Consider the following 25,616-nt stretch of genomic DNA (forward strand, 5'->3'; position numbering starts at 1 on the left):
TTCTAGATAAATTTTGATTTCTCCTGCATGAGTAAAAATTACCGGTCAGCCTATATTCAATCAGAGTGAAAATGTATGAAATTTGAAATGAAGCTAAACTAATTAGATTTTAGGTTTGTTTTTTATTGATTATAAATTTAAGTTTTTTAGAATCACTGAAGATTTACATTATTAACTTCAAGATTCGTGAGATTTCATGTAAATTAAACCGGATACTCGTGTTATAAAAAAAAAAAAAGTAAAAATGCATGTCCAATAAGGTTACCAAATCCCTTCTATCACTATAGACATTTCAACCATCCAATTATGAATAATTGTGTTGGCGACCCTAACACAGCCAAGCCCTTGAGTGATGGGTTTTTTTTACAGGAACTGCCATTGGACACAAATCGCGTAAATGAGACCATCTACACGTCTAAAATATGGGATATCCTTGCCAGCTGGCTCAGTGTCTTTTTAGGTAATACTGAGTTTTGTGGGAACGCTTTACATTATAAGCCAGATTATATTTAAGCAATGCAAGCGTATTTTAAAAAAAATATGTACTTGATCAAGAAAAAAATATTGATATATGGATCAATTTAAAAAAAAATAGTAGGAACCTTAAAAAAAAGGTTAAAAAGATAAAAAAATCAAAGAAGCTAAAATTACAGCCAATCAAATATGGAAGAAAAAAAATAAAAAAAAAAGGAAAAAAACAAATTGGACCAACCTAACCAAGAATGCTAAATATACAAATCAGGTCATGAAATCAGAATAAAACAATAGAAAACAAATAAAAAAAATCAAAGTCAAATTCCAAACAAATTGAATGTCGAAAAATAAAATTGAAAAGAGTGTTAATTAAAAAAAAACAAAAAAACCACATAACAAACCAAGTAAACAAATCAAACACTACCATATGGATCATGTGAATGAGAAAATCAAATAGAACACAAAGTAGGAAATATCACAATGCTCAATTCCAAAAAAACATAATATTAAAATATAAAATACAATTTTTTTTTTTAATAATGACCCTAAAAAAATCAAGCCAACCAGCTTAATTCGCAGTCTAAACAATGGGACAACACTAAATAAATAAAAATAAATCACAAAGTGTAATATGAAAAACCTCAATCTTGAAAGATAAAACCAATGAAGAAAATTAATAAAAAAAAATGACCCCAGAGTTATCTAACTTTAATAAAAATAAATAAATGAAAAAACATAAGTTATCTAACTTTAATAAAAGAAAAATTAAAAAACATAAAAACCCCAAAGGCATCTTTTTATTCTTGAGTGAGTTAAATAATTTAATTGTTCCAAAAAAATCAAAAAGACTTATCTACCCAAAACAATATGAAAATTTTTTGCCTCCAAATCCTAGTTTAATTATTTTTTGTCTAAGAACAATGAATAGTATGATGAGCTACTGAGTAATTTTTTCAAAACCACCTCCTAGTAATAAATAGTATCCTAATAATAAATAGCATGTCTTGCAAGCTGAAACTTATTTTAGATGGGGCAAAAATTACTGGTTAGGTAGTTGCAACTTCTCTTAGATAAATTTTGTCACAAACCATTATAGTGGTTGAATTAGACTATACCTTCTTAATTGAGAAAAAAAAAAAAGGGAGAGAGAAAGAAAACAATCATTACTCATTAGATAATAAAAAAATATATACTACAGCTTACCTCTGTTCTAAATGATATATCACTGCTAACAAAAGAAACATAACAAAGAAACAGAGCACCTTCCTTTTGTGAATGCGAAGCATGTTGTGTATTTTCTGCTCAGGACTAGCCTATTACATTCAAGGGCCCGTTTTCATAACAGCTTTCAGTCCCTTGTGCATGGTTATTGTTGCTGTCATGAGCTCCATCATTTTGGCTCAGCAAATGTACTTGGAAAGGTATCTCTCTAGACATGTGCTTGATCTTACTACTAGCATGTAAGCATACTGAACACACAAACTCGCATATGCTGAAATGCATATTTGGATCTTCAACATATGCAATTTCGTGTGTGCTTATATGCTAGTAAGATTGAGCACTGTGTTTACAGAAATACCTTCGCAAGCTGTTACAAAAACAAATCCTCGATCTTTCATCGCTATGCCTTGAATGTAATACGCTAGTCCTGAGTACCCTGCATGCATTGCATTTCACAAACGTAATTGAGGTACTTAAAATTTAAGATTTGTTAAGTTCTCGGTGATCTAGAAACGACACCGTCTAATAACAAATTATGATGGCTTCCCTTCATCCTTTCCATATATTCGTTGAAGTTCACGAGTTGCAGCTAGAAAGGATTCTGAAAAAGAGGAAGAAGCGAGTATGTGAGAAAGAAAAAAATACATTAGCACAAAAGAATTATAACACAAGTTTGCTTTTCGGGGAAAAAAATAATTATCAATAAAATAGCTACAACAATAAAAATTAAAGTAGATAGTTTCCATCACCTTTCCAAAGACGAAAAGACTTCTGGTTGATAGGTGAACCGGTTATCGTCTGAATAACTTCAAACAACATATTTTGAGGTGTACTCCTTAGCTCTTGAACAATGCCATAGATTGTCTTCCCGTTCTCAAAATATATGTGATTATTTGGATGTTTAGTTTTGCAATTAGCATGCCGCTCAAATTCATAAGCATTAACTACCTACAAAAACAGTAATTAACCTTTTCAGGTACAAACTTATGGAGATGACAAAAGATGCAAAATTAATGTCTTTTACACGGGTATTTCCAGGTTTACGAGAAAATCTTAAAAATTGTCCATGTCTAGGTTTTATTTTCTATTTAGTATCAGTTTTATTATGTTTTTCCTATTTTAAAACAAATCTTTTTTTCCTTTTTCTATTTCTCAAAAAAAAAGGGAAAAAAACGTGAAATAGACAAAGAGAATTAAGATATAAATGGATTTATGAATAGCGAGATTAAATATATAATTTCTGAAACCATGAGGACTAATTGATTTGTTTTGCTAAACTATAGTTATATTTAACGCACGAACTCTATATAAATAAAGGTTAAGTGATCTTCAATACAGAGAGAATCAGTTTGTGAATAAAATTCCAGTAACTTTACTTTTGATTGTGTGACACAATCTTTAAACATCCCCAAAAAGTTGGATCCAGAGCAATCCCCAGAGCTGTTCTGCATCACACACTCAGCATACTCCACACAAAATTTCTTCACTAGAATATGATATATGAATAAAACACACGCACACGCACACGCACACTCAAAACTTTCCCTTGATTTGCTCCAAAAAAATAGAAAAATAACTTTCCCTTGATAAAAAGATCATACTGATCACCTTAGAGAAATTGCATGTCTGACAGCCACATAAGTATCCAGAACCTTTTATAACACCACGGAGCTCCTTCTAACATAGATATGAAGGGCCAAAAATGTCAATTTCTCATCAAAGGATAAAGCAAACTGAAAGATGAATACATAGAATTAAGTTATACCTCCTGTGACCATGCCACATATTTTACAGGTACTCCATCTAGCATGCCAGTGGACAGCAAACTTCTAACATTTGAAGGGAAGTTGTTTGAGGGAAGCTTCTTAGCTGTTTTTATGTCATCTTTTTTCTTAGAAACATTATCAGTCCTTGAGGTAGCTACATGTAGAGCAGATACACGTGTGTCCACATTTGATTTAACCACTTCATTATCATTTCTTACTTCTGATCTTTGAAAAGAAGGCTGAGCCATCAACAGTTCATAGCTAGATGTAAGCTTCCCTGAGCAATTTGTGTCGTCATCATCATAGCCCCCAAAGGATATTATAGTACTCTCTCCCTTATTACGTGACTGGCCAATTGATAGACTGTTGTTACCATCTTTGTCATAGGTTTGATCCACCGATACCATACCACTATTCCCTTTATTGTAGATGTGCCCCATGTGCCCCATTGAGATGATATTTTCATCTACCTTGCTGTAGGTTTGACCCATAGATATGGTATTGTTCTCACCATTGCTAAATGTGTGACCCATTGGTATGGCATTGCCATTTTCTTTGTATGTTTGACTCATTGATATGTGTTCATCACCCTTGTTACAGGGTTTTCGCATTGAAATAAAAATGTTATTCTCCCTGTCATAAGTACCCGTTGACATGCCATTCTCATCCTGCTTGTTATAAGCAAGACCCATCGATATGATACTTTCATCTTTGTCATAAGATTGAGCAACTGACATGGTATTACGATCCACCCTACTAAAGGCATGTTCCAATGATGCAAGCATGGCATTCTCGGATTCCTTGACCTGGCTAACTTTCACTTTTCTAATCCCGCCATAGTTTAAACCTGATCTTGGATCTTCCAACATATGAGGCATAGATAAGCCAAAAGGGGAATCATTACCAAATAGATGCTCGTCTAACTTCCTGCCTATGCTGTTAATTTTTCCTGAGCTAACTGATGCAATGCTTCTGTCATCGAAATCAACGGCCCTGTTTGTCTCAGAATCTAAAAACCGTTCGGTGAAATGACCAGAGACTGACTGAAAACTAGAAGCACTGCCCCACGGGGTAGCATTTGTGCTTAGCATTCCTGTAAATAAATTGTTTGTTGGAACTCCGATTGCCTGTTTCTTATTGGGAAATAGTTCTGCCTCTCCATCCATCAACCACTGGTGAGAACGCTTTGACTCAATTCTAGAAGAAGAATTATCGTAATTAATTTCACCATCATTTATACACTCAGCACCTTTAACCATCCAAAGACCTTGATTCTGGAAAGACTGTCACATAAATCACTAAGAAATGAGTCCCTACCATGTCAGTAACCTAAGATAGAATAATTAAAAGATCTCCTTGCCAGGTGGGTACCAAATTATGCAATAAAACTAATAGAATCTCTCTCCCTATAACCTAATAGTAAAATTGTTTTCGCTGTAAGTATCAATTCATAAAAGCATATCCTTCGCGTGCATGGAAGAAACGGAGAGCAAGCACATTGTAATTTACTTACTACACTCTCTTTTCAATGTCTTTAGTCTTATAATACTCTTTTCCAGTCCAAGCACTCAAACCACAAGAACCATTTTAGAAAAGTAACAAACATGATTCACTCTATGTTTAAGAAGTTCAAACTTCAGCAGAAAACAATTCAAGCATTATCTTATTGCATGATTTAACAAATCAAAAGAAATCAGCCAGCCGCTAAAGTCACATACATTATTAGGCAAGAAAAAAGCATACCATTTGCATCGATAACTGTTTCTGTCACTATCGAACTTGCCCACTTCAAAAGTTGATCTGCAGAAATACATGTGATAATAATCACCGTTATATTGTTAGCGGTAGGAGAGGAAGAAACGCACGCAACAATAACTCACCTTTTCAGGTGATTCAAAAGCAAAGAAAATAAATGAAATCTTGGAGTTTTGAGAGAAACATACGAAGTGTGATTGGAGGAGTAGAATATCACCGGCGAAGATTCAACGGAAAACACGTCCGGAATCTTACGGGGAGGGATGGGTGGCGGGATCTATCTATCAGCATCACAATTACAGAGCAAAAGGAGAAGCTTTTGGGTGTTTTTGAGAGGGGGCATTATAAGATGGTGCCCTGCACGATCGCAAAGTCGTGAAGCCCATCTACACTGTACACGTGGACAGGATTAAGGGTTTGTATTTTAAAAAAAAAAAAACAATAGTGATGTAATTGTTTGTGTTGGTTTTCTTTTTCTACAAAAAAAAAAAAAAAGAGAGTAAGTTTTAGGTTGTTGTTTTCATAATTTAAAAAATATATACCAAAAATATTTATTTATGACATATTATTTAGATTTTTTTTTAGTATTGTGGTAGTAATTATTTTTTAAAATATATATTTTTTATTTTTAAAAAATTATTTTTTAACATCAACATATTAAAATGATCTAAAAATCCTTAAAAAAATTAAAGCAAAAAAAATTATTTTTTTTAAAATACTTTTACACCACAAAAACAAACGGTGCCTTAATGAGTTGGAGATCCGATATTTTAAAAGGATGGTCTACTTTCATCTACTATGATAATGTATTTTTTAATTATATAGAAATGTTTAACAAAGTTTCAGCTTTTATTTTTAGATGTTTTTAATTTGAAAAGAAATTAAATTGATGTTTTTTTCGTGTTTTTGAAAGATTTTAGCGTATTAATATAAAAAAAATCAAAATTAAATTACTTTAAAATAAAAAATTATTTTAAAAAACCCATTGCACGAAAGATACCTTGAGTCTATTGTGAATTTCATAACCGATTTTTCCTTTAATTGAAGTTAAAAGTCATTGCACCCATATTTTTGTATGTATTTTCTTGAACATCCTAGGCCCTAGCCTTCTTTCATTTATATGATTTAGCATAGGGCAATCTCTAAGATGGTTCTATTTTGATAATTTTGTTTCTTATAAATAAGAAATCATTTTCCGTAAAAATATATTGTATGGTGATCTTATCTGAATAAACATAATACTAATCGGAGTGCTTCTTCTCCTCCACATTAGGGGCAATCATTCATTCTGACATTTTCCATTGTTTTGCTGCTTTGAATTCATCAAAATTTCCTATCTTGGCAAAGCCTGATGCTAAGTTGAACTGAAAAGGCAAAAGGACAGTGGAACAAGCTGCTACTACAAAATACTCTCTTGAAGCTTCCTTGGGCACCGGGATTTCCTCTATTTTTTGTTGTTACCGCACACCCGGCTGCTCTTCCTCCACCATGGGTTGGGTTCCCTGACTTCTTCAGTAGGAAAGTTGCTTTTCTAAATTGTCTTGTCCTAAAATGTCTTTGAAGACAAATTGAATAAAAATACTCTCTTGAAGCTCCTTTGGGCACCGAGATTTCCCCCATTTTTTTGTTGTTACCGCACACCCAGCTGCTCTTCCTCCACCGTGGGTTCCCTGGCTTCTTCAGTAGGAAAGTTGCTTTTCCAAATTGTCTTGTCCTAAAATGTTTCTAAAAAAAAGATTGAATAAAAATACTCTCTTGAAGCTCCCTTGGGCACCGAGATTTCTCCTATTTTTGTTGTTACCGCACATACGGCTGCTCTTCCTCCACCGTGGATTCCTTGGCTTGATCTTCAGTAGAAAAGTTGCTTTTCCAAATTGTCTTGTCCTAAAATGTCTTTAAAGACAAATTGAATAATATAAGGTAGGCAACAGATGGATGGAAACCTGAATCCCGTTCAAGGTAAAAAAATATTTTTTACCTTCAATTTTTTTTTATGAATTGTTTGTGTTGAATTATTAGTTACCAATGTTATTATTTTTTCATAAGTTAAATGCTAAATATTAATTACAGCATTGGCAACATCTATATGGAGCCATACTGTCTCAAATTTATTTATTTATTTATTAAATCATCATAAGAGAGCGAAGCAAGCAAGAAAGAAAATGGAATTGTTGACAAGAAAAACATTTAGCAAAGTGCGTTTACTCACGCGCTCATCAGTTGATGAGCGTTTCCGTGAGATACAAGCAATGGCCATAGCATCTTGCGTGCCTTCTAACATCCTATCCTAATTCTTGACTTTCAGTTGACATCAGTGAAAGGAGCTCTATTAAATGACGCCGCATGATGTCTTGGGATCTTGCTCTCCGCAGGGCTCCACTTTGCTCTCTTCTCTAAATTCCCGTGCTCCTTCGGACTTTCCGAGGCCACTACTGTTCTCCTTTCCTCAATGGATTCCAAGCTAGGTATTGCTGCTATAACTCGTCTTTTAGGTGTTGTCCCGGAATTCTGATCAACCTGCGTTGTTCACAACAAGACCCAGTTCTCCGTTTACAAGTTCAAGTTCTCCAACAATGTCTACTAGTAAATTTAAATTCTGCTAAACAGAAGAATAAAAAAGTGGCCTGACAAAACTCTAGCAATACATAACTAAACTCAGAGAGATTCATTTTTTTTTAAGGAAAAGGTTAGGTATGATTTGAAAAAAAAATTAATTAGCACTCAACAACAAAGAAAGCATACCAGATAATCTTTCGTGAGACACTTCTCGGCCTTGCTTCTAATGTTTGATATCCGATCACCATGGTTTTCTTGTGTTGACTTGAGCTGACCCAGGCACAAGGAAGTAATGGAGTCTATTTCCTTCTTAGTTTCTTGATCCCGCATCATGGAATCTGTGAAGTAAAAATGAACGATTGAGACACCAAGTGCAAATATCGTTTAGAAGAAGTGACTGGATAATAATGCATAGAGTATAAAATTACCATCAACTGCAGCCATTACATCACCAATTCTGGCATCAAAATCTGCTTTCATAGCAGAGGATTCAGATAAAAATTCTTGATGTGCAACATGATTTTTATTTACTCTATCCCTGCAGTAGTAAATTTTCAGTTGTGGTTAAAATTCCTAAAGTTGGAAAAAAGAAGGAATGAATACAAAAGATCAGGGAACAACTTACCTCACAGCAGATTCTATCTCTAGAACAGTTCTCTCTTTGGAATTGTTCAAGTATGAATGAGCATTTTCCCATTGTTTCTTAGAATCGTTTGCCTTTTCTGAACTGCATTACATGAAAATATCCAATGTTATTTGAGAAAATTATTCAAGGATTTTTTTTTAATTATGTATTATTTTCATTACATCTCCTTCAATGCCAGGGTTGGACATTTTGTGATAATTGCTATGATCAAAACACCTTTTCTGATATACGCTAATGTGACCCATAATTTATTCCCTTCCTCCCCCCTAATGTTGTTCCAATAGAAAACCACTCTTCAATTTGTTGAACGTGTGTACTCACAGAACTTTCTTTTGCAGGCAGATAGGATTGGAATAAAAAAAACTAAAGCATACCATTCTTGGAGGAGATTTTCCATGACAGCCTTTGATTCAGCTACCGAGAATGTGTCTTCCATAAAATGTCTTTCCAATTTTTCTACATATTTACTCAACCCCTCCTTAGCATTAGATGAAGCCTTCTGCATGTTGGATAATTCCCGCTGCAATATCTTATTTTCTCGTACCCTTGTGTCATAGATGTCGCTTGATACCTCTGACACCTACACACAGAATTATAAAACATCAAGCATGCTTCCACCAAATGGTTTGAAGTTAAGGATTGAATAACTCACCATAGCTGTTTTCTTAGAAGTCAATGATGCTAATATTACTGCTATATTTTCCAAAGCTTCCTTTTCTTCTCTAGCAGCCTTCTCCTGTTCAGAAGATGTGGAAATTCATCATCTTGTAATGTCTCTTCATACCATCGAAACTAATGTTTTACTCTTTTTTTCTTCTTGAGAAAAAGTAACGTGCACTGTAATCTAGTATAACTTACTTTAAATATCGTCTCAAAATTAGATAGTTGGTCTGATTGTTTGATTTGGCTTTCTTCAAGAAATGCCATGATCTCAGAAGCCCGAAGATGGAGATCATTGTAGAAGTCCACTGTCGCCTTTGAAACTGCTTGAGCAGAAGCAAAACTACGCTGTAATCCCTGTAATTTTACACAGGTTCAGGAAATTTTGATACATATGCAAGGAATAACATCAATAGCGGAAAGTAGACAATGAAGGGCATCAGAAAACGAACAATTATGCATTACCTTCTCTTGTTGTTGAGTGGAGAGAGCCAGTAGCTGTGTTTGGTCATCAAGAGAACTATGGATCTCCTCAATAACCTCCTTGGCCTCGTACAACATGGTGGCAAGAAACTGTAAGGGTAGTTAGGATATGGTCATTTTGAATCCAAGACTACCATAACAAATCTTAGAAAAGAATTCTTTTACTATGACTGCATACTTGCTCAACGGTTCTCATTTGAGACGAGATTATAGTATTTATCTGTTGTAAGTCAGAGGAAGCTTTATTTTGCATTGTATTGGCAAGTTCGTTCAAGGCTACTACTCCTGAAGCATGTGTCTCTGACATTTTCTTTATCCTAGTTTCCAAGACTTCTGTTGCCTGGTATTCATGATGAATGTAAAATTATCAACGAGATAAGACCAGTTAAGTGGAGAATATAATATAAACTGAGAACAATGCTCTTGCTCACATCGGTTTTACTCGCAAGGAATGATTCAACATGTTCTTCCATACATCTTAGATGTTGCCGTTGTTCAGAAACTGACCCCAGGATTGTCTTATGCAGGTCAATTAAACTCTGGTCTAGATGTGAACCAAATGTCAGAACCATGTTTCTATTTTCTACTTCCATCATGTCTTTCTGATCTGTGGAAAGTAAGAACACTTTTACTCGCTGCGAAATAGACACAAAAGCTTGTCCAAGCAGTCCACAAACAAAAGACTAAAGTCGAAAGAGCACACAATGTAAAAGAGACTTCAGGGGATAACCAGAAAGAAATAGAGTTCTCATACCTAATCTGCCAAATAGTGAAGTTATATCCTCTGATGCAGTTTGCAAACCGACACACAGCTCCTTTGCATGCTCAATTAAAGAATGTTCTGTTTATGTAGTGATGTTATACATGGATGGAAAAAAAACGCTTGGTTTCTGCAAATGATCAATCAATTTACTTACCTGAGGATAGTAGCTTCGAGATGATGATCTCCTTTTCCTTTAGAGTTGAAATGGTTACCCTAAGGTTCTCCTCAAGATCCAACCTTTCGTTGTTACTTTTTTCCAACTTCATCTAAAGGAACAAAATGGTGGCAATTAGAATGATGTCCAGAAGAAACACAGAGAGAAGAAAAGAACCACACACATATGGAGAACATAATTACCTTACAATCCATGAGCTCCCTTTCTACATCAATTTTCTTTTCCTTCTCAGTGAGATAAAGCTCGTTATATCTATCAGCTTGCTGCATTAAGGGGAAGTAAATGAAGTCACCTAAATATTAGAGGGAAAAAGAACCACAGAGAAAAGATAGAGACAGCCAGCAAGTTATACATTCTCTCTGAGACTGAGCTCATTCTCCAATTGCTCTATCTTCTCAATCCTCAACTGTAAGGTATTGAAAAGTGATTCAGTCATAATTTGCTAAGCAGAGATGAGACGAATCAATAATGACAGGTTTCATAAAATGAATCAGAAGCTCACTGATGATGCACACAAATTCAGAGATTTCGTTGCCCATGTCATGAGTTTCATTTAATAAGGAAAGTGATTCACATGAGAGAACTTAAATATGAGTTTCAATTAAAAATCCACCTTCTTTTCAGCTTCCTCTTGGGCAAATTTCTCATGCGGAACATAAACCCCATTTTTTTCCCTTGCTGCGCGAACGTCTGCATTAACGTGGCCATGCCATAATAAGAATTCAAATCCAAGTTTTGCTATTATGATAAATGGACTAAGAACGAGTGTGTGTCATCAGACCTTCTTTCAGCTTTTCAATTTCTAAGTAGAGATCCTTGAGCAATACAGCCTTGGATACTCTTTGGTTTGCCTGCAAGATAAACTTTTATGATTCAGAAAGGGAAAGTAATAGATCAAACTACCATTTCAAAGTGGCAAAAGAAATAGCTAGACAAACCTCTGGTTTGTTTTTTATGCTTTTAGCCCGATATGCATAATCTAGTGTGCTTAGAGTTTCTTCCAGAGCATGAGCAGAAGGGGAAATTGTAGCAACAATGCATGTTTTTGTCCTTCCTCCCAACGAATCTCTTAATAGCCTCGTCAGCTTACTATCCCTGGAAGCAAAATGCAGAAACTCATTAAGGAAATGTGAACGATAGCAGAGAGAGATAAGATATTGGGATGAATCATGAACCTATAAGGTATATGGGGTGAATGTTCCACAAGTGCATTTATAACACGACCCAGGGTTAGTAAGCTCTTGTTAATCTCCCCTGCTTCTCTTGCACGACCCTGCAATTTCGAATGCTAATCAAATTTCAAAACTGTTCCAAAACTAATTTAAGATCCAATTAATAAGCTGTTAGTGATCTGACATTCTTCTTGCAGCTTATTAATGAAAGTGAAAATTAAAATGTTCAGGAGCCATTGTAAGAATCTAAAAAACAAAAGAAATAGTAAGTATATTAAAGGCTGGAATTCATCCAAAACTGCAGCCTGTGTCCGCTATCCAGCAGATGGCATTGGCCAGAACCTAGTTCCGTCATCGATTGTTCTTCTAACAAATGTTTTAAAATATCAATTAAAAACCTCCATGTGGCAATCCAACTTGACAAAGATCAAAGACCAGAATCGGCCATAGAATAAAGCTAAGAATTAAATAGACCTTCCTATTACTATTCCTGATCAGAACCAACTGCACGCAACACATTCAATAATTTACATATTATATTCCGAAAAACTCAAAACCATTGCAAAAACAAAACTTTCACAGCTGATGGTAGCAAATGATTCCAAACAGTGTCTATATTATTAACAAGATGTGTTAAAGGTCCAAACGTTCATTGAAATCATGATTTGGGCAAGCTACTGAATCAGCAGTCAAAATAGATTCAAGAGACTAACAGCTAGTATTTCTTTCCATACCTCTCTTGCACCTGAACGAGAAATATTCTCTGATCCTGCCAAATCAACAAGATTAAGTTTGCCACATTTAATAAGTTCCTCCTCTCCAACAGCTGCTTCTTTAACATGGATGGTGATGGAAAAGACAGAATGGGAGCGACTGTGAGAGTAACGAAATGAATTTAGTAAAGTGTCTTTTCTAACTAGATTCAATTACATTAGCAAAAACAGTAACAATTACCCAAGAAAAGTAAAATTAACCTGCTTCGCTTGTTTAACAATGTATCTGCTGTACGCCTTTTGGCTGCTCCTCGTTCTAAGAGAGTGTAAATTTCGTTGGCACTATAGACAGCTTCTTCTTCAAGACCTCTTACAAACACACAACCCTTCCCATCCTCCATCAAAGAAATGGGTTTCTTTTGCCTATCTTCTACATTTCTTGAAGGGTCTTCTTGAGCTAGTAAATCAGTTATTTCTTCATTGTACAGCTCCAAAAATGTCACTTTGATGCTATAGTCGGCATTTTGGGCCTCCAGTGTATCAAAAATTTGGCGAACTGCTCGTGGAATAACTCCAGCCTCGGCTGGCAAATCCCCACCCTACACAATTACTTAGAATGAAAATGAAAATATACTTGATAAAAAGAAACCAAATATTAACAGCATGGTCGATTCTTCCATTACCTTATTTCTCTTTCCACCCTCCATTGTAAACGTCTTTCCGGTACCCGTCTGCCCATATGCGAATACTGTGCAGTTGAAACCCTCAAGAACCTCTTCAACAATCGGTGCAATGGCCTGATCATATATCGATCTCTGCTGTGCTTTAGGCCCAAAAACCTGCATGGCCAACGTTTAAAACATAGAATACTAAAAGTTTCGAAAGAAAATCGTAGTTTTCGGATACGGAGGATCAAAGTGACATGTGATTATTATTGTTACCTTGTCAAAGGTGAAAACTCTATCTACTTGTTTGTTAGCTATACTATGCAAGACAGTGACTTCTCTTTTATGCTCGTTACATGCTATCACCTTGGAGACATTCGTTCTTTGCTCTTCATCACTTAAGGGTCTGAAAAAGAGAATTCTCAATCAAATGGGATTTCTTGCATTGTTTTGATCAAATATTGAACTAATAATTTGCTCTCAAAAACCCACCTGCATCTTAGTACGACTTGCACGTTCACCTCTTTGTCTTTGTCCTGACGAGCAGAATTCCAGTCATGGCCTTTCGATTCATGGCGGCGCCTCTCCGGCCGCGGCGTGAGGAAGGGAATTGGAGATGGCATCATGCCTAACCCTACCTTTCTAGATTGATCAGGAGTCAGCGACATCATATCTCTTCTTTCTTTACAACTGCAAGCAAAATAAAAGAATGGAAAGAGCTTTATGATTGTAATTTCTTTTCGATCTCTTTTGGATCAAGGATTTTTTAAAAAAAATTGAATCGGGGATTTTTTTGAGGGTTTTTGTAGCTGCGTTTTCGAAAGAGAAACGGCTAGTCCACTTTTTGGTTTTGCTGTGTGGAAAGTTAGGAGGTAGCCGTTCGAGTTTGCGTTTTTCAAAAAGTAGGTGGGGCCTTGTTAAAAATTCAAATCAGGAGCTTCACCCTTTGCTGATGGCTTTCTGTCCGGGTCCGGTAGATTTTGAGGCTCCAATTATTCAAGTGTACTTCATAAGATTTTCTAATCAAGTGTTTCTTCTTTAATTTACTATTTAATTTTTTTTTGCTTCAAGATCTTTTTAATCTGGATGAATGAAACTTTCCCAGTTAAAAAAAAATCTTTTTTTTTATCACATACGTGTGCTTCTATTAAAATTAGTTTTCATTTTCAACATATCTATTCATTTGGTACAATTCTATTAAAAGTAGTTAGTTAATTGTTGATTATCATTTAAGTGTTTTCACGCAACAATTTAGAATATGGCCAAATTTTCATTTTGAATATTTAAGTTGTTAATAATTTTATTATTTGCCAGAAAATATATTTAACAAATAAAATTTTACCAATAATGATGTTTTACTAATATTCTCATAAATAAGATTATTTAGTATTTGAATAGTAGTTAATCAAATGTTCATGTTAATATTTTCTTCTTTTTAGTCTAAGAAGTACAAAATCCATAGTATATATCTTGGTGCCTACAAAGCAGTCCATATCGGTGGGATTTAGAGACTTTTTTATGATAAAGTCATTAACTTTAAATAAAAATGATAATAAATAAATAAATAAATAAATGTTTTAAATTTCAAGAACAAGAATGTTTGTTCTTGTTTTATGTGGTTATGATCTAATGATTTAGATATATAAGATAGGAGAATATGAAAAATAAACTTTTTATATGAGTGGTTTAAGCCTCAAGGAGTATTTATATTTTATGAACCTTGTTGTTTTAGTGGAGTAGAAGGACCAGATAATTTTAGCTTGATGATATTAATAAGGGGTAAAAATCCCTTACATTCTATTAAAAAAAAACAAATATTCATTATAATTTATTAATAAGTGATAAATATCTCTTATAGATCATTAACAAACATTAATAAGATAGAAATATGATAGCTCCTTAGAACCTTTTATACAACGACCTTTTATACAACTACAGGTGAAGGGAGATGATTATTCTTGACATGAATAAGCCATATCAATAACTTTAAGATAGAACCTTATGGTCCTAACATGAATCTCTAAAACTAATTGGGTCTAGCTTGTAACTAAACCTAGAGAAAATAAGTCTAGTAATTTATCAAACTTACGATATACTAGACTCAACTCATGGCTAAACCTAAGTATATCAGGTTTAACAACTTTCTAACCCTACAATGTCTTTGGCTCGGCTCATGGCTAAATCCAAATATATTGAGTTTGATAATTTATTAAACTTACGATTCATTGGGCTCAGTTCGTAGTTGAACTTAAGTATATTGGATTTGTCGATTTGTCAGACCTATAATGTCTTGAGCTAAGCTCGTAGCTGAACCCAAGTACATTGAGTCTGATGATTTGCAAGACTCCAAAGTGTTGTGGGCTTAACTTGTTTTGCCAAACTCACAGGGCCTTGAATTCAGCTTATGGTTGAACCCAAGTATATTAGGTTTGAAAATTTACTAAGTTTGTGGTGTCTTGAGCTCAACTTACTATTAAACCCAATCATATTAAATCTATAATTTTGACAAATCCAAAACTTAATTAGATTATCACTCTATTATAGGTTTGGGTTTTTTCAGAGAATAAAAATATTGAATCAAATCACTTACCAACAAAACTGAACACATTAAATGAACTATAACACCCTCGTAGCTTAACTTTTTAATAATTGAGTTCTGACCAAGCTATTTCGAGGACTCACTAAAGCCCTTCAACGGAGGAAGCAGCCAATCATCGTCATCATCAAATGCTTCTTTTACTTGCTCACCACAACAATCAATCAAAGCATTAAAAAGCAACATTGTGAAATAATTTTTTCTATAAAATTTATGGTATAAAAGGGGGAAAGATTTAAAAAATGATTTGGATGGAAAGTCTTTTTAGGAGGGATTGGTGACTTATTTCTGTGTGATTTTGCGCAGAAATCACGTTTCATGATTTTTAAGTTTTTTTATTGAATTTTTTTTATTTTTTATTTTTTTAATATGTTAATATTAAAAATAATTTTTTAAAAATATTATTTTCATATATTTTTAAATAACAATTAGACTCTTAATCACTAACACATATACTCATCATCTGCCATTAAAAAGAAAAACAATTTCAGCCAAAATTTTCCCTCGCCAATCATGAGTGTTCTGGATAGAAGGCATGGATAACTCCCGAGCTGTGACTGCCCTACCATGGTTTTTTACATGTTTCAAAATCACTCGGGGCAGTCAAATCATCCCCTGTACCAGAAAATTGTACAACCAATAACATATTTGGAGCATCTCCGAGGGAAAATAATATTTTAAAGAGTTAAATTAATAAAATAATATTTTAAATAATATAAATATTGTTTTTCTTATTATGTATACTTTTAATGGAAAAAATTTCATTTGAAAAGTTAATTATATTAGAATAAAAAAATAAATATTCTTTTTAAATAAGTTTGATGTTTTTTTTCTATATAACTATCTTTAATTGATTTATTTTTTTTTGTTAGGCTCTCTTTATTGATTTTGATTTTTCTAAGAGAAAAATAATATTTTTTAATTTTTAGTTTTTTATTTAGTACATTTTTTTCTGGAGTTGTTATAACCTGTTTATTATTGCATTTCAAAAATATTTTTGAAAAAAATTAAATTTTTTTTTATTTTTTTTATTTTAAATTAATATTTTTTTGATATTTTAAAATTATTTTGATATACTAATATAAAAAATAATTTTAAAAAAATAAAATAAATATTATTTTAATTAATTTTCAAATAAAAATTACTTTAAAATATAATGATAACCATTCACTTAAACATCCTCTTTAAAATCATCAGGTCGAGCGTAGTTGTATGCCTTTAATCGAGGGATAACAAGGCGTCACATGCATTATGGGCTTGTACTTTTGCAATCAACCTGCATTAATACATAAAAGATTAGAAAGTCCTAAGCTCTAAAGATTAGCTTGTACTTTTAAAATGGACTTCCAAGATACTTAACCACTTGCATTTTAAATAAACATATGGCTAGAAAAAGAAATAAAAAGAAAAATGTGAAAAAAGAAAAAAACTTGTAGCTATTTAGATTGTATTAGACATTAACAGTAGATGTTATTTTTTAAATATTTTTTTATTTAGAAATAAATTAAAATAATATTTTTTTAAAATTTATTTTTAATATTAGAATATTTAAAAATAATTTAAAAATAATTTTTTTTAAATACAGCTATACCGCGAAGACAACCTTAAAACATAAAATTACAGAAGCTTTAAGCTCCATTGTGGCTCGAATCTTTATAACTAAAAAGGGAAAGGATAAAAACCAAACTAACAGAAATAGAAACTGAAGAATTCTGACAAGCGAAAGCAAAAACAAAAACAAGCATGAACAATTCCAAAACTCAATTCATAATTTCATACAAAGCATGCAAGAGAGGTTCCTCGATGGGAGAGAAACCCAGAAGAGGCAGAAATTAATAGTCAACACCAGTTGCTCGTTGTAAATCACTGCAAAATTCACGGAAACCCTACCTATAGAAATATACATATATGAGAAAGCAAAGGCTTAGCAGAAAACTAAAAGATGCACATCTTCCAGCAAAATTTAACCAAACAACACCGGAAATTGAATCCTCACACATTTATAAAATACAATATTTAGTTAAAAATTTTAAAATCTAAAAAAAATAAAGAAACCTCTTCAGCTATCGACGCAACAACCACCACCTCTAGTGTCGCCATCTTTTGACCTTTCCCTGAAATCAAAGTGCCTCGATGACCACCATAACCAGCAGTCGAAGCATCCCCAAGGGCCAAGTCCACCATCGTTGGGATCCTCCTCTTCTAGTGGAGTCAATGCCTCAAAATTATTTGTCATCGACATCGATTATTCCTTGAAAAAAATCTGTGATGCGAATCTGATTATGTTTCATCTTATTGTTGCTTTTGCGGTTGTTGGATGAAGAGAGATGAAGAAAGTTGATGACAAAAAGGGAAGGGCATGAAACGAAAGAAAAAACCCAGAACACCATATTACAACAACTAAGCTCATGATAGAATTAAGAGTAAGAAAATAATTACACTGTTAAAATCTACAGCAACATGAGTCTGTGTTTGCAGTGAATCCCTGATTTTTTTAGTTTTTTTTTTTAATTTAATTCAATCTAAAATAAATAGAATTTAGTAGTTAGACTGCCCTTAAGATCACTATCTATCTGTCATTTAATTCTTTTGTTACAAAGTCCTCAAGGATCAAAGCAGACATAAAAGAACCCCGACACTATGGCTCCTAAACCACAATAAAGCTTTCGTTATTTGTAGTAAAGCGTAGGGATGATAATTTAACCTGAAGTGATCTAATCGGATCAGATGAGATTTTTTATAATCACTTTACTCAATGGGTAATAAATAAGGATATATTCTCAATATTGATCCGTGACAAGAGTGTCTCTCTCTCTCTCTCTCTCTCTCTCTCTATATATATATATATATATATATATATGAATATATATAAACATAGATGAAAATGACAATATAAATAACCGATTGTTGTTAAAATCGCGAGCTGTTGAGGAGATCGTCGTCGCTGTTAAAATCACAATAAACAGAAAAGGAAGTCGCGACCGTGAGCACTGAGGAAAGAGAAGGAGTGAAGACTAGGCCGTGACCGCTTTTGTGGAGATCGTCGTCGCCGCTTTTGTGGTTGCCGGTGCCCGGTTGGTTAATTAGAGAAGGGGATTAGGGATTAGCCTATTAGGGATTTGTTCGGTTGGAAAAAAGAAAGAGTCTTTTGTGGTTGTGAAGACTGAGGAGTGACCTGATTTGTTCGCGTGACTGTGCATTTCCACAACCAATAGGTGCCTGACAGCTGGACCAGGGGGGAATTTTGTTTCGGCGCATCATTTTGTTACAATCGCAAAATCGGTCCTGAAATCGCGATTTTACGCGATTTCATCCGATTTTAGCAATTTCTCCTATTTTTTATTTTTTCAAGCGATTCAACATGTAAAGCATGTTTTGACTCGTAAAATCGTACGATTTTACGAGTCAGAACGTGATTTTAACAACCTTGGTCAATTGAACTTTTTTTCCCTCTCCTCTCTTTTCTAGTGATTTTCTCTCTCATATCTTAACACCTAAAGACTAAAATATAAAACTCTAAAACAAAATATGCAGAAACAATTGAGGGACCAAAGTGAAGTTTTTTATGTCTTTTGAATAGTGCAATTTAAAATAAGCTTCGCTTTTTTATTATGTTATTTTTTTCATTGTCGTTTTAACTTTTTTTAACAATAATTTTAAATTCTATTTCTTAAAATCAATAATTTATTTTATGTTGAAATATTTTTTGACATCTTACATTTGCAAAAGCATGTAAATAAAAAAAATCCTAAAAAAATAAAATATGACTACATAACTTATGAGGATGAAATTGAAAAGAAAAAAAATTTATTGAACAAAGTGAAAAAAGCTAAAAATTTCACAGACCAAGAAAGGAATAGATACCAAATAAATAGTGTTATGAATATTGAAATGTGAAATAATGATTAGTAGAAACACGGTGAAACACTAAACTTCTTTAGGTTTTTTTTTTAGTTAATTGGTATTACAATATTTTTTAGTTGCGATCTTTTAAAAAAATATATGCTTTAAAAAATATGTGTTCGGTTCTACAAATTCAAGGTTTAAAATACAATTATATATAAAACCTAATAAAAAAGATGATAGTATAGTAGTAATTGCTTTTCAAAATATTTTTTTGACTAGAAATGCATCGAAATAATCTTTTAAAAAAATTTATTTTTGACATCAGCACATCAAAATGATATGAAAACATAAAAAGAATTAATTTAAATTAAATAAATAAATAAATAAAAATATATATTTAAATATTTTTAAAACACAAAAACAAAAATCCTAAATAACAATATTTTTTCTATATATAATTAAAAAAAAAAAAACATAATTTATCACCATACCAACCCGTCTTGTAATCTGCATGCAACCATCTGTTCGGGCGAATCCCCGGAGATTATTTACGTGCTGGCCAGTGGGCCCAGGTCACATTGGGAATTAAAAAAAATACAAAATCTTGCATGTATGTATATTGAAGTACTTAAACAGCGAGATACGTGTAGAAACAGCGATAAGGACAGCAATCGTAACGAGCACTGAGAAGCCACGTGTGAGATACGTGTCAAGAGAATAATGTGTATGCAAAAGAGCACATGGACTAGAACGGGCTTAGCTCCCAGGTCTCATAAATCATATATATGCCCTTCTTTTTTCATAGTAGTGATACATAGAAACATTCGGGTCCCACTATCCCCCTCCAGCAGGCTAGCGCCAACGTTAGTCTATCTTCCCTTCCATTAAGCCTGGTGGCCGTGCAAGTTTTCTCAATGCTGACTTCGGTAAAACAGTGAAGATCTACAGCTGGTGTTTAAGAAAGAGAAATCCTCTACTCTTCTACCATTCTCAGTAAGGTGAAGATCAATACTACATATTCTCAGTTTAACTGATTTGCATTTCTTGTATTATATATATATATATATAGTGCTTTGCAGTGTATTGTCAATTCGTTTGCCGGGGTAAATAGGCTTTAATATTTAATTAGAGGCTCCACGTTTCTTTACTCTTCCTCCTCGTAGGCGGAGGTAATACATACTGGAAAAGGACGCGTGCGTGCGTGTTCAATATTCATAACTATTTTTGTGTTTTAAATTTCTTTATTTTAAATTAATTTTTTTTAGTGCTATATTAAAAATAATTTTAAAAAATAAAAAATATTATTTTAATATATTTATAAACAAAAAAAAATTTAAATTAAAAACAACTGTTATTAAAGTTATCTTTGTATTAATTATAGTAAATAAATATTGAAATCAGGCAGGGATCGCTTCCTCTTTACACACACACACACACGCACACACACTCACTTGCATACAACAGAGAATACACTACAAATTAATACCCAAAAGTTTCTCCTACTTTTTTTCTTTTTTAATTAATGGGTTTTTTTTCTTAATTATTTTTCGTTAACAGTTCATTGATAGGAGGGTAATTTATATTAAGAAAAGAAAAGAAAACGTAAACTATATTAAGGAATCAACTCAGTATCGCCATATATATAATGTGCTACTGCTAACATTATACGTCATTTGACTAAGGCTGGAATCGTGAGATGACTCGAGTTAATAGGTTTACTATATGTTAATTTATATGTTGATCGGTATGATGTTATTTTAAGATTTTTATAAAAAATTTAAATTATTTTTTTTTATAAAAAAATCAAGTTTTAATTTCGGTCGACTCTTACTAGTTTATTTTAAAATTTTATCCAAGGTAAGCTAAAATCTAGATCAACAAATTAAATAATGACTCAATAGTTAGTTAGACTGGGTGATCTCATGTTCTTAATTATGATCAATGTCCGTCACTTTTGGTGTTCTATTCATGTATATATACTATGCTTAGAATTGTAAATTGCTCAATCCATCTTGTTATTCTCTATATTATGACTAAAAAAAGTGTTATTTTATATAATGACTAAAAAGAATTAAATTATTTTTTAAAACCAAATCCAATTTTAAACCAGCTCTTACTGATTCAAGCTAAGTTCTGAATCAACAAATTATTGAAATGACTGAAATTGACTCGTTGATTAGGTTGGGTGATCTCTAGAGTAACTTAAAACAGCAGATGACTCGCTGGTTAGGTTGGATGATTCATCTTCAAAATTATGATCCATGTACATCACTTTTGGAATTGGAAATTGCTCAATCCATTTTATATTATGACTTGGAATTATTTTAGATCTAGAAGGTACAATTCATGCACATTTGGACAATTTTTTCGAAATATTGGAATCCGAAGTATGCCTCTTCCAAGAAGGAAAATTAATTGAATTTCAATTCGATAAATAATAATACTTGTTTTTATTATCCTGTCCTGTTTTGTTCGTCCCTGTTCAATAATTATCTGTTAAAATCTTACCCCACCAGTAAGGAACACGCGACTCTATTTTCTGAATGAATGGAGATTAGGAGAGTGGTGCTTCATTCAAATGATCTGTGACTTCACCATGTTTTTGTCAGTTCAACTTGCTTGCTTTCATGTCCTTTTCTTCTCCATGTCTTCAGAGTATCCCAATCCCAAAAGGATAATAACCTCAGCATTCACAGTAATCAAGAGACTGCGCTAACAATCTTTTCTGACTAGTTCATCTTCAATGCATACAGAAGTTCGCTTCAACTTCCACTCAGAGAGGACACAAAGATTTAAGAAGAAAACGATGGTGGTAACAGAATCTGAGTTAAATTCACAAGGTGAGGTCGAGTCGCCATTACAACCGGACCAACAACAAACCAAGAACCATGCATTCTCGTCTCTTGGCAGACAATCCTCTATTTACTCCCTCACATTAGACGAGTTCCAGCACACTCTTTGTGAGAGTGGCAGGAACTTCGGTTCAATGAACATGGACGAGTTTCTTGCCAGTATCTGGACTGCCGAGGAAAATCAAGCCACGGCCACTTCTGCCAACATGAGCGGTAACAATCAAATCATCATCGACAACAATGCAAGCCAGGTTTTGAATGATCCATATGGTCATAGAGGCGCATCTCAGCAGCCCAGTTTGCCTAGACAAGAATCACTCTCTTTGCCAGCACCTCTGTGTAGGAAAACAGTGGAGGAAGTTTGGTCTGAGATTCATAAAGAGCAGATCAGTGGTGCTGAAAATAGAGGTGGCAATGTGCAAAATCCCAAGACTGCCCCTCGTCAGCCGACTTTTGGGGAGATGACACTAGAGGATTTTCTGATCAAGGCAGGGATTGTGAGGGAACGATGTACTGCGCCATTTCAGCAACAACAACGTGGGTTGTACGAGAGTAACAACAATAACCGGGCTGCAGCAACAGGTTTCGTGGCTAGACCTATTTTAGGCATGGCTGCGGGGGGTGGGGGTGGTGGTGGTGGTGTTATGCATCAAGGCATAGGAGAGTCATCTGGTAGGAATGGTGGTTATGCTGGGAGAGCAGGGAATGGTGGTGGGTATGGGCAGGGTCATGGAGTGGGAATGGTTGCACCACTGAGTCCAGCGTCATCAGATGGAATGGTTACTAATTTTGATAATTCAGGAAATCAGTTTGGGATGGATATAGGGGGGATGGGACGGAAGAGGATTATTGATGGGCCGGTGGAGAGGGTGGTGGAGAGGAGGCAACGGAGGATGATCAAGAATAGAGAGTCTGCTGCGAGGTCTAGAGCTAGAAAACAGGTACCACTATTTTGGATTTTCTTCACGAATGTTTTTATGGAACATGCATTTCGCTTAAAATGAACCAAATCTAACGCATCTGTGAATCTATATTTGATCTTCAGTTTATATATACATACATAACGAGGCCCACAAACAAATTAGCCATTGAAATTGCTTCTTTCTTAAATGATGTACGAGTATCTTCGAATTGAGTTAATGCGTTAATTATTCTTAACTCATCAATCTCTCAAGTTTTCTTCGCCCTTGTTGTTGATTGTTTTGAACAGTAAATCAAATACTTATGATCGCTAGAAATAAAGAAATTGGTGTTCTTCCAATTACATTTTAAGGAATAGCTGAAGTGTAGGTTGCCTGACAGGTGCATCTGTCTGTCTGCTAGAAATCTAGGGAGATGATATGGATTTCTTAAGAGCACTTAAATTATCCTGTAATTAATCACAGAGATTTGATTAAATGCTTACACTTCAGTCTTCAACATATACACCATCACATATATTTGTACGTTTTATAATAATTTTGCCTGTCCCACAGGCCTATACAGTTGAACTAGAAGCTGAACTGAATCAATTAAAAGAGGAGAATAAGCAGCTTAAACATGATCTGGTATATATTTCTATATTACTCCTCTTAGTATTAATTTGTATGATTATTTCTCAATGATGATTCTCTTACTGATCTCATCTGTGAGCAGGCAGAGCTTGAAAGGAAGAGAAAGCAACAGGTATTATGATTACGCATGCCATTTTTGCGATTCCATTTCTAGTTATGATTAACAACAATGCTCCCCTTTCCTTTCCTTTTTCGAGATTCATGACGCGGTAACCTTGAGACTGTTCGTTGGTTCTTGATTTTTATCCCTTAAATCTTAAGTGCAGTATTTTGAGGAATCAAGGATGAAAGCGCGCACGAAGGCCCACAAGACTAAAGAGAAACTGAGGTTGACGAGAAGGAGCTCGAGCTGTCCGTTGTGATGGCAAGTGAAAGTTTAATCTGCGAGTCGGTTTTTCATGAGTATTATTTGTTTTAGATCCTTTTCTTCTTGTTTGTAATTTCATTCTCTGTGTCGTTTTCAGGTTTTCATATCAGAGGGATGTAACAAGATACAAAACATCGTGCTGTGAAGACATTGAGGGCGATCACTAGCTCAAGGAAAGGATGTGGCATTGGAGAGAGCAGCTCAGTACTACTAGCATGAAATAAGACAATTTCCTTTTAAAAAAAAAAAAAAAAAACTATGATCTAAATTTCGTTTGGTTTGTGTATTTGTAGTTGTTTTGTCCCGGTGTTAACACAAATATGTATTAACAAAAAAAAAAAGGAGTTTAGTGTACATAAAAATAACTATAAAAGGGAGCGGAGAAAGAGTTTACTACTTGTATTTTTAAAATTTTTCAAAGAGTTCAGTGCTTGTATTTTTTAATTTTTTTAACACTCTTTCTCATTTCTTTTTAGTGTTTTTATTTCTTTTTATGCTTTAATTTTCCTCTCAAATCTAGAGTTTAAACTCATTTTGTTGACATATATTTGAGTTATATAATCTTTAGTTCAAAGATTTTGTTTAGAAGTGCATCTAAATCACGATAATGTTGTTGAAATCATGAGAGATATATTTCAAACATCTTAGTCGCACAAGTGAGAAGAAATAAAGCGTTAAAGACAAATGATTCAATATCATCCTTGACAACACTTAAAGTGTTTCAACAAGTAAGTACTCTTTTCTATTTTAATTTAATAATATATATTTTTATTATTAGTATGCTGCTAGGACTTTGAATTAATATCAATTATAAGTTTGAATATTTGTGTTGAAAACATGTTTGTCATGAGTTATTATTTAACATATTTATAGATTTAAACTTGTGTGAACTCTAGATGTTCCTTAAAAACTTTCTTATGTTTAGCATACCTTGTCATGATAAACTAAACATCATTGTTTACTAGTATAGTAAATACGTATCTACAAGCTTTGATCTACAATTCTTAAGTCTTTATATATATATATATATATATATATATATATATATATATATATATATATATATTAAACTTTGTTTAGTTTATCACGTGGGAAAAAAATAATATTAATCATGTAGATTTATTTCAATACTATATGTTTTAATTTATAATCTTTTGGTTTGCTTATAGCTTATGTTTTTCTTTCTTTATTTAATTTTAAAAGTTTCTTATATATCTTTATTTTAAAGTTATAATTTATCTTCTAAAATTGTAATTCATGCAATTTATTTGAATCTCTTTGAGTTGTTGCATGATACATATTTTATGAACTAGGCTTTTATCAATCATGTTTATATCCTTGTTTACTTTATAC

The 25,616-nt window shown here is 33.4% G+C and overlaps 3 protein-coding genes across 6 annotated transcripts; 1 reads left to right on the top strand and 2 right to left on the bottom strand.

The window, feature by feature from the left end:
- Positions 1-1,622: 1,622 nt before the first annotated feature.
- On the bottom strand, positions 1,623-5,589 carry LOC7487245 (uncharacterized). 4 transcript variants are annotated; one of them, XM_024604650.2, is made up of 6 exons: positions 5,405-5,589; positions 5,205-5,261; positions 3,461-4,744; positions 3,304-3,369; positions 2,445-2,643; positions 1,623-2,296 (listed from the first exon to the last, which is right to left on the bottom strand). In XM_024604650.2, exons 2-6 carry the CDS (start codon positions 5,211-5,213, stop codon positions 2,229-2,231), a joined length of 1,626 nt encoding a protein of 541 aa, XP_024460418.2. In that variant the 5' UTR covers positions 5,214-5,261; positions 5,405-5,589; the 3' UTR covers positions 1,623-2,228. The 4 variants fall into 4 exon arrangements, with proteins under 4 accessions (XP_024460418.2, XP_006381184.3, XP_024460417.2 ...); XM_006381122.3 differs by having other exon boundaries at positions 3,304-3,372; positions 3,461-4,658; positions 5,405-5,588; XM_024604649.2 differs by having other exon boundaries at positions 3,304-3,372; positions 5,342-5,588.
- Positions 5,590-7,364: 1,775 nt separating this feature from the next.
- LOC7454913 (kinesin-like protein KIN-5B) lies at positions 7,365-13,910 on the bottom strand. The gene is made up of 23 exons (XM_002309009.4): positions 13,542-13,910; positions 13,326-13,455; positions 13,068-13,223; positions 12,646-12,983; positions 12,406-12,544; positions 11,675-11,772; positions 11,438-11,594; positions 11,281-11,350; positions 11,113-11,189; positions 10,852-10,905; positions 10,682-10,762; positions 10,479-10,590; positions 10,316-10,402; positions 9,993-10,168; positions 9,740-9,901; positions 9,544-9,651; positions 9,277-9,435; positions 9,071-9,154; positions 8,793-8,998; positions 8,398-8,499; positions 8,201-8,310; positions 7,959-8,110; positions 7,365-7,733 (listed from the first exon to the last, which is right to left on the bottom strand). Exons 1-23 carry the CDS (start codon positions 13,718-13,720, stop codon positions 7,518-7,520), a joined length of 3,153 nt encoding a protein of 1,050 aa, XP_002309045.2. The 5' UTR covers positions 13,721-13,910; the 3' UTR covers positions 7,365-7,517.
- Positions 13,911-22,248: 8,338 nt separating this feature from the next.
- On the top strand, positions 22,249-24,356 carry LOC7454914 (protein ABSCISIC ACID-INSENSITIVE 5). Its single transcript, XM_024602691.1, has 4 exons — positions 22,249-23,284; positions 23,819-23,890; positions 23,979-24,008; positions 24,163-24,356. The coding sequence occupies exons 1-4, from the start codon at positions 22,298-22,300 to the stop codon at positions 24,256-24,258; spliced, it is 1,185 nt and encodes a 394-aa protein (XP_024458459.1). The 5' UTR covers positions 22,249-22,297; the 3' UTR covers positions 24,259-24,356.
- Positions 24,357-25,616: the final 1,260 nt, after the last annotated feature.

Source organism: Populus trichocarpa, chromosome 6 (genome assembly GCF_000002775.5).
Source record: "Populus trichocarpa isolate Nisqually-1 chromosome 6, P.trichocarpa_v4.1, whole genome shotgun sequence".
NCBI classification, from domain to species: domain Eukaryota; kingdom Viridiplantae; phylum Streptophyta; class Magnoliopsida; order Malpighiales; family Salicaceae; genus Populus; species Populus trichocarpa.